The sequence below is a fragment of the Vanacampus margaritifer genome, chromosome 6 (genome assembly GCF_051991255.1).
Source record: "Vanacampus margaritifer isolate UIUO_Vmar chromosome 6, RoL_Vmar_1.0, whole genome shotgun sequence".
In the NCBI taxonomy this organism is placed as follows: Eukaryota; Metazoa; Chordata; class Actinopteri; order Syngnathiformes; family Syngnathidae; genus Vanacampus; species Vanacampus margaritifer.
Window position 1 is genome coordinate 22,870,591 of NC_135437.1, and position 8,898 is coordinate 22,879,488.

The window sequence follows — 8,898 nt, forward strand, 5'->3', positions numbered from 1 at the left end:
AACAGCGGGAGGACTCGGGCACGACCCAGGACACGCTAGAGAGACAATGTCTCTCGGCTGGCCTGGGAACGCCTCGGGATCCCGCCAGAGGAGCTGGTTGAAGTGGCTGGGGAGAGGGAAGTCTGGGCTTCCTTGCTGAAGCTGCTGCCCCTGCGACCTGACCCCGGTTTTGCGATGGATGGATGGATGGACATTTATTGGTAGACACGAACAGACTTTGCTGACAAGAACAAATCGAAACAAAAACTTAACGCACAGGACATAATAAAATGGCTACAGGGAAAACATGACAAAACTAAACATAATGTAAACCAAAAATAACACTGGCACGAGCAATTTTCAGAATGTTGATGGACCATGAAAATCATTTGTTGAAATATTATATTTTTGTGTGGGCACATTGAAATTTGCTATCAATGGGCCCACATTAGAAGGAAACCTTATGGTTGTCTATCAACTATCTATATTGAACTGTGCTCTTTTATAATGAGAACTGTACATAGTTGTAGATGCAAATTTCATTCTTGCATTTAGATGAAGAAAGTGTCAGTGAAGCTGAGCGAAAGAAAAAGCAAATGGATCTTCCTGCTCCCAGAGTTCCAGGAAACATTCAGGTCTCATTCACTCCTCGAGTTTTCCCGACAGCCCTCAGAGAGTCACGAGTTGAGGAGGAAGAAGAGGTAACATCATATTTTAGTCCAGACTCAAAACTGTCCCAACTCCATGAATGGACTCAAAGCACACACAATTTCTGCGTCTGGGATGTGCTGGCGTGCTAACTTCTGGTCGCTAGGCTAACACATAACAATGGCAGCATGAAAATACATCTTGAAAATATACTTGCCCTCTGCTGGAATGACGTCAAGTTAGTTGAATCGCTCAAGATAATGGTCGGCACACCACAGCATTGGCCAAAGGAGCTGTCCTTTCACCTTTTAAAAAGTCACAACTTTGGATGACTTTCCAATCCAATTATTGAATAGACCTAGTACACCAACCCACGTTATCACACGTTTAAAAAAAAATAATAATAAAAAAAAAGGGGGGGGGGTTCCTCCAGCAAGCATCCCAGTAGCTTGTAATAAGCAGAAACACAAACTCATAAGCTGCCACATCTTTGCACCAGAAACGTTTAATACAAAAGGTGCAAGTCCGGTCCTTGAGAGCCCCTATCCAGCTTGTTTTCCATGCCTCCCTCCTTCAAGCAGCTGAATCCAGTCATCAGCTCATCAGCAAGCTTTGCAGAAGCCTGATAATTATCCTGATCATGAATCAGGTGCGTTAGTGGAGATACACATGGAAAACAGGGCTCTCGAGGACCGGACTTGGTCACTCCTGGCTTAATGTGTTGCCGTGCATATGTTTCCATTGACGCCAAACAAACTCTAACAAAAAATTAAGAATTGCACCCAACACCTGTGCTGCTCCACTAACCGCAGTGGCTGAAAAAGCAAGCCGAGGCCAGGCGTGCGGTCAATGCAGATCTTGATGAGCTGAAGGACTTGAGGGAGGAGGAAAGGAATCCCGACTGGTTGAAGGAGAAAGGAAAGTAAGTCAAGTCGTCATTGATAACTATCGTAGGTGCTGACTTGTGGTGTAGGAGACTACTAAATAAAATATTTCTTTCCCCAAGCAAATGTTTTGCAGCTGGAAACTACTTGAGTGCGTTGAATGCCTACAACCTGGCGATCAGACTCAACAGAAAGATCCCAGCTTTGTTTTCAAACAGGGCTGCGTGTCATCTCAAGCTACGGAACTTTCACAAAGCCATTGAGGACTCCTCTCAGGTCACAATGGTTGCAATGTTATTTATATGCCTGATTAATTTGGTGTGATTTTAGTAGGTTGGCAAGTAACAAAGAAACACTAAACTAGTATTCGGGCAATTTGAAAGGCAGCAAATTATTGTTACATCAACAGCAATACTTATCAAAAAGTAAACAAAGTGATGGCACTTAAAGGCATTGTTTATGGTTTATATTTATATACAAGTGAATTTTGACAGGCATGTTTTGGTATTAGCCAGAATGTGAGTTTTGAAGTGAGTATCATTATATAGTATATGTCAGTATTGTACTCTAGCAGTGAAATCTGATAGAGTTTTCACTGTTGAATAAGAAGACAAAACTTGAATATCGTCACTGCTATGTGAAAAATACTCACATCCATTTTTTTAAATACATTTTAACGTTTTAGGGATGTCTGCATTCAGTTTCATCTCCAAAACATAAAAATTTTAAAAATGACAAAAATGGACATAAGTGTTTTTCACATAGCAGCGACGATATGCTGCAAAAGCCTGGTTGAGCTTCATCCAATATGGCTGCCATGTATATATGTTGACGGCCGGCTGTGTAAATGTGGCGTCCATGTTGGATGAGGCTCCTGTTCAGATCAGCAAGAGCAGTAATTCCATTTAAATGTTATTGGCTGTGGGCAGTGGAAATTGGCGCCCAACATGGTGCCTAATATTTGTGTATTGCACGAGGGCCAACTACGCTTGTCAAATTTTTAACGAGAGTATATATAAGCGATTCTCTGTGCACACGTACTAGAGGTATGTGCTCCTTTGAGACACCGCAGATAAACAAAATACATTTTAAGTATTTAATTGTAATCATTAATCATTATTTAAATATTGTCCCTCGCACCTTCGATTGACAGGTAGCCACTGTTTATGACTTGCTTCACTTAATGACTTGACTTGCTTGAAATCGACTTGGCTTGATTTTTGCCACAGTAACTTGGGACTTGGTTGAAATGTGAAGGTGGAAACTTGATACTAAGTTATGATTTATTGCACATAAGTGATTTCCAATAGAGCTTTTCATGCAACTGGCATGGAATCCCTTGCCAGTCAATACACTAATAAAAATGGCTCCTGTAGATTTAAACTTATTCAATGTTGAAATCAGTCTTTATTTAAAATAAATTAAAAAAGCTCCTCACAGCCAGTTGCACAGCAAAGATTTTTGTGTGTGACACATCTCATGAAGCAACGTAAGTAATATAAATATGAGGCACACTCTAAATAATGACAGCCAGACTTTCACAGTCAGATTTATGCATAGGAAACATTGTTTGGTCTTAAAATTCTACACTGAAGTACTAATCATTAAACATTGAACTGTGAGAATACTGTACTAAGCTCACGATACGATATTATAATTCTACGCCTATTACATCAAAAAGGCATTAACCCGATAATGATTTTGGTGGATTGAGAGACGCCATTGTTTATTATTATTAATATTAAGGTAATATTATTCTATACCGCTCGTCCTCATAGGGTCCATGTTAACCGTAGTCTCGGGCTCCTGTAGTCAAATACTGCACAACACTCGTCTAAGGTTTGAAAATGGCCTCTGAGTAAATTTATATCCTGTCCAGGTTTTATTATAATGCTGTATTTCAAAATGTATTTGTGCGGTGGTTAAGGCTGAAGTGGATCTTTCTCTGCAGGCTCTTGAACTGCTGACTCCAGCCGTTTCTGCCAATGCGGCTGCCCGAGCGAGAGCTCACGTGCGTCGAGGCTCTGCTTTCTGCCAGCTGCAGCTCTATGCGGAAGGTCTGAAATGCACCACGCGGACCGAGTCTGACTAAGCAGAGTCGTATATCAAAGCACTCAAATTAACAACCCGCTCACTAAACAGCAACTGTTCTCATCAGACTTTAGTAGGAAATTGTACTGTAAGTAAAGTACTGTTGCATAATATGTTCAAACTGGAATATTGACAATCAAATTTTGATACAGCAAAACACTTCATCAATGGCACTGGCTGAAGACGCAGTATCTTACCATAAAAAAACAAAAAGTAATTGAAACTATCAACTTTCTGCCCACAAGATGGCAGCAAAGTCAAAGTAGCAAAGTAAAAACCAAAGCAGCGGCAGCAACAAAACAGGATTGTGACGTCAACTAAAGTTCCTTGGCACCATGATGCCACAAGATGGCGCTAAAATAATTACAATATTTTATTGAACATTAGCAAATGCCAAATATAATGGGTTCACTATAATATGAGTTGCTGCCCATCACTGCAGTAAAAAATAATATTCATTATTTTTGTATAAAGCTCTCCAAAATCCAAATTCAAGTTAATTGATTTTTTTTAAACGATATATCAGCAACATCAAACCGTTTTATAGCAATTTGAACCTGGTGTGCATCTCTCATAAAAGATTATTGAATACATATCTTAATACATGGAGTGTGACATGATTCAAGGATGTAGTGATTTTAAAATGTAATGACATTCAAATGTAAAATGTTGATTTGGTTCGTTATCAAAACCAAGTTTATTATTTAAATTGTTTTGCATTACACCCTTAGTAAGCCACATAGCGAGAGTTATCGTGACCTTTTTTCTTTTTGGGGGGGAAGAACGCACACCTATTGGGCTATCCTGATATTAACTCAGCTAACTCTTTCCACAGGATTACAAGAATACCAAACTGCTTTGAAGATTGACCCAAACAATGAAGCACTGCAGGCGGACACACACCAAATTAGGGACATCATACAAGGCAGTGCAGAAGAACCTGTGGCAAAGTGAAAGCCATGATACTGAAAAAGGTTGTTGTTTTTTTAGTCAATGTGGTATTTAGCAGTTTTTTTGAATGGGGCTAACACACAAATACAAAATGAGAAAACACCAAAGAGCATGGAGAAGACGCAAATACTGAATAACCATATAAATGACTTGAGTTGGAGTCAGCGCTTCTGACGTCACTCACAAGGCCGCGCCCCCTTAAAGGGACACCACCTGTCATTTGAACTGGGCTGGGTAGGCTTTTTATATGTACAGTACTGTACGTATGACATGTATACACTGCTCTCTCTGTATACTGAAAATAAAAGGTTTCGACTCAGGAAGAAGAAATGTAGTGATTTGGTCATTTTGAAACATGGAAATAAATTACTGAAACTGGGTGGCGACCAAACCAGGGTGCATCCCGCAGCTTGCCTAAAGTTAGGTCACGGTGACCGTGAGAAGCTTCAGCACCCTCACCAACCCAATAAGGACAAGCGCTACACTGGAATAGCATCACTTTCCTTATTTAACATTTAATAATATTTAATACTTAATATTTCATTTCCATTTGCCTTAGCAGATGAAAGGTAGTGTTGACACCAGGTTTATAATAGTTTGGGATTTTTTATTATAGTTTTTATTTTGTTTTGAATTTGTATGGCATTGCATTGTGCACGGCTCTATTTATACTAAGAATCTCTTCATTAAAATCATTTACCATATACTGTACATTAATAAATAGCTTATAAGTAATTATGTCATAGAATTTTAGAGCCTTATGATGCTTTATTAATAGAGCACAATAAAGCAGATAATAAAGTTTATTATGTGTGAGAGCCTCAATTCACCAAAGGGGGACAGCAAATTACCACAAACTTGGGACTGCAATTCTCTAGAAACAATTAAACACAAAATCACTTCTTATTGTGTAAGGATGTGTTGGAAAGACACTGCTTGGTGAAGATTCATTGACTACTTTGTCCAGACAATCAACCTCATCCCAACTGACTGTGATGGAAAAAACGTACCAATTGGACAGAAGGATCATTTCTAGGATTGTGGAAGAGGCACTGACCTGTACCTACAGTAATTGAGACCATGACAGCAACATTAAAGTCCTCTGTGTGAAACTGATATCATAAGCCTTCTTTATTTCTTCTTTTTTTTTGTGTGTGGTTTTACAAAGTGTCAACTTGGGGCTGAATAATTTCACATAGGCCTACCTTTTCAGGTATCATTTTGTAAACAAACAAACAAAAAGCTTAAATTATCCCCCAAATTTTGTTCTGCTTCAAATATCTTACTTGGCGTTGATTCTTCACAAAAAAAAAATAATAATAAAAAAAATTATCTTTATCTTAGAAGCCTGAAATATTATACATTTTGGACATTTGCTTGGAATTTCAACTCATGAAACCTGTTATGCACAAAAAAAGGACACATAAAGGCTTTGGAGAGGATTACTTATTAGAAAATGTTGGTCAAATAAAAAGGCTATTGTAAAGAGATTTGGGGGCAAATTGTTACAAAGAGCAGCTTTAAGTAGGAGTCCCAGCAAGATGCAAATTTTCACGTCTCACAACATATTTCTGGTTGGTTTTTTGAAGGTTGGAATGGCGGCAGGAGGCCCCGGGGATGACCCAGGACGCGCTGGAGAGACTATGTCTCTCGGTTGGCCTGGGAATGCCTTGGGATCCTGCCGGAGGAGCTTGATGAAGTGGCTGGGGAGATGGAAGTCTGGGCTTCATTGCTAAAGCTGCTTCCCCCGGTGACCCGACCCCAGATAAGCCGTAGAAAATGGATGGATGGAATGTTTTTGTTGTTGTTGTTTTGTGGGGTCATACTGTGGTAATGACTACTGAACACATTTGGGTAAAAAAATAATTTTCCAAACCAACCTGTACCAAATGGATGCTATGGTCTTAATAGTGGCTGCCTCAGCAAACATTCTCTACATGGTAAAGAAGATGCGGTGGTCTTTTTGAGGGAGAAAAAAGAGAATGGAGAAGCAACCAGCAATAACCACGGGAGATTTCTGGCAGGCCGCAGTACTGTGGAGTTTGTTATTTACTACGCATAGTACAATGTACAGTATTTGAAAAATGATGAGACCTAAAATCACAGTCACCGTTCATTGGTTAGTATTCAGTGCCTTGGCAGGAGAAATTTTGAGTCCAATACGTCCCTGCTCAACAAGATAAACAGTAAAGCAAATTCAAGGATTAGCAAAGTATTGACGTAGGCCTACAATAGGAACATTTTGATATTACACATTTTTCCCCCCCACCAGGCTACCTTAGTAGTAATAGTAGTCGTAGTTTTCGTGGTACATTCTGGTATGGGCTAAAGCAGACTTTTTAAGTCCTGCACGACCTACAACACTCCACCCCTAACCTGTTGATTTTATGCTGTAGAAGAAAAGGCTTTCAATTGCTAAATTGCATTTGGGGTACCTTTTTTTGTTACCTTTTTATTTATTTAAATCTCCCATTTGTTGTAATTACATTAATATATATCACTCACCTGCACAATATGTACATTTCATTGTGAAATTAATCTCATTGGAAAATTCTTTTCACAAATTGTAACAATCGGTAATGTGGCACCGCGCCACAGGGTGGCGCTTTTTTGTTTTTGTGTGCATGTGTAGCACTCTTTTTTTGGGGGGGGGTGGTGAATGTTTTCTTTTGATGCCGTGGAAGCTACGGTCATTGTAACGCGTGGTGGCGCCGAGCCCATTGTTTTTCTTTAGGCTAAATAAAGTGAATGCGTGGAGTCTATTAAAAAGGTTTGAATGTAATATTCATATTTCTGTGAATTTGGAGTTTTCATTAGTTGTAAACCAAAATTAGTTAGAGTAGTTGCTTGTTCTCACCCTTTTGAATTGCAGCTCCATGAGCTCATCTCATGAGATGTTATCAAATCAGTATCTTGGATTTTAAATGTGCTTTCTGTTTTTGTTACCAATCCAATCAGATCCAATCCTTCCAAAGATGGGAAGTACCACTCGAGGACCTCGACCACACATCCTGCCCTCTGTCCACAGACACAATTGAAATCTATAAACACCTTGCAAAGCCGCGTTTCTTCTTCTTAATTTTTTTTTTTTTAATCCGGCTGCCAATTTTGTGTTTTTTTCCCCCCTTCTTCTAATCTTCTAATCAAATGTGCCGAAAGCTTCGCCGGGAATTACCAGTAGTTGAAATTCAGCATCAAAAGAATGGGGGTCATTAAGAGGCTGTGATTTGTAGTGGGGCTCCATTGTGGCAGCGTCGTTGCAGTGAATGCTTGTCACTGAATGACTTCTCAAAGCGTTTGAAAAGATAAACACAATTCCAGAGCTCATGGACAAGCGAAAGGCTTCAAGTGTTATTACAAAAGATTAATGCAGGGTCTTGGAAACGCAACTAAAGGAGGGCCGTGCACTGAGCGCCGCTGCTGGGAATTGACTGCCGTGCTTCTAGTTTGCACTCTGACATCAAGATGGGGTATTTTGCACTGGTAATAACAAACCGGGGACTTTAATTTGATTCTTTGCAATTTAAACAACTACAAATGACAATTCCTTCAGAATGTGAATTATGTATACTGAGAGATGATGCCTGGCTGATGCTGGGCCATGCATTTGGTACCTGGGCCTTCATCTGGGCCTATCACAACACGATTAGAGAAACTATTAAAAATGCAACATAACATCATGAAACGGGGCCAGTACGTCATCTGGAGAATCAATATTTATCTGAAAAAGCTGTCCAAAAATACATCCTACTCTCAGGCTAATTACTATTACATATAATGTGTGCAGAGCTTTGCTGGTTGAACTTTTGTTGAAACAAGTTTTGCTCCAATCGACCAATCAAAGGACAGAAAAATGCGGAAGTTATCGTGAGGTGGGAACAATTTGACTTCTTTTTTTTTTTTTTTTTAAAAAACAAACAAATAAATTTAAAAAAATTAATAAATGTTATTTTTTTTAAATATATATACATATATATATACATATACACACATATATATATATATATATATATATATATATATTTTTTTTGTATGTGGGTGAGTATGTGTATGTGCGTGTGTGCGTGCGTGCGTGCGAGCGTGTGTGCATTCATCAGTTCACCTAAAGCCCATTAAAAAAAATCCCATACTAATAATATAATATAATAATAAATTGCCAAATGCAGAAACATCAATGTAAGTTATCACGATGTAGTGGCTCTCGCTAACAGAACAATTTGACTTCTGACGTGTTAAAGAAATGGTCCCGTTGTAAATTGGCCAACACTTAATTCTGAATTCCTTTGGCAGATGAAATCTGATTGGATAAACAAATATAATATCCACACGCATACTGCAAGCCATA

General features: G+C 39.0%; 1 protein-coding gene across 3 annotated transcripts in view; it reads left to right on the forward strand.

The window, feature by feature from the left end:
* The window catches only part of dnaaf4 (dynein axonemal assembly factor 4), a 42,223-nt gene extending 36,554 nt beyond the window's left edge, over window positions 1–5,669 (forward strand). For 2 of the 3 annotated variants that reach the window (XM_077568967.1, XM_077568966.1), the window contains exons 6-10: window positions 535–680; window positions 1,440–1,549; window positions 1,634–1,787; window positions 3,463–3,568; window positions 4,438–5,513. In XM_077568967.1, the coding sequence (XP_077425093.1) occupies window positions 535–680; window positions 1,440–1,549; window positions 1,634–1,787; window positions 3,463–3,568; window positions 4,438–4,556 (635 nt within the window). In that variant the 3' untranslated portion in view covers window positions 4,557–5,513. The other variant, XM_077568965.1, reaches the window with a different exon arrangement.
* The last annotated feature ends 3,229 nt before the right edge of the window (window positions 5,670–8,898 follow it).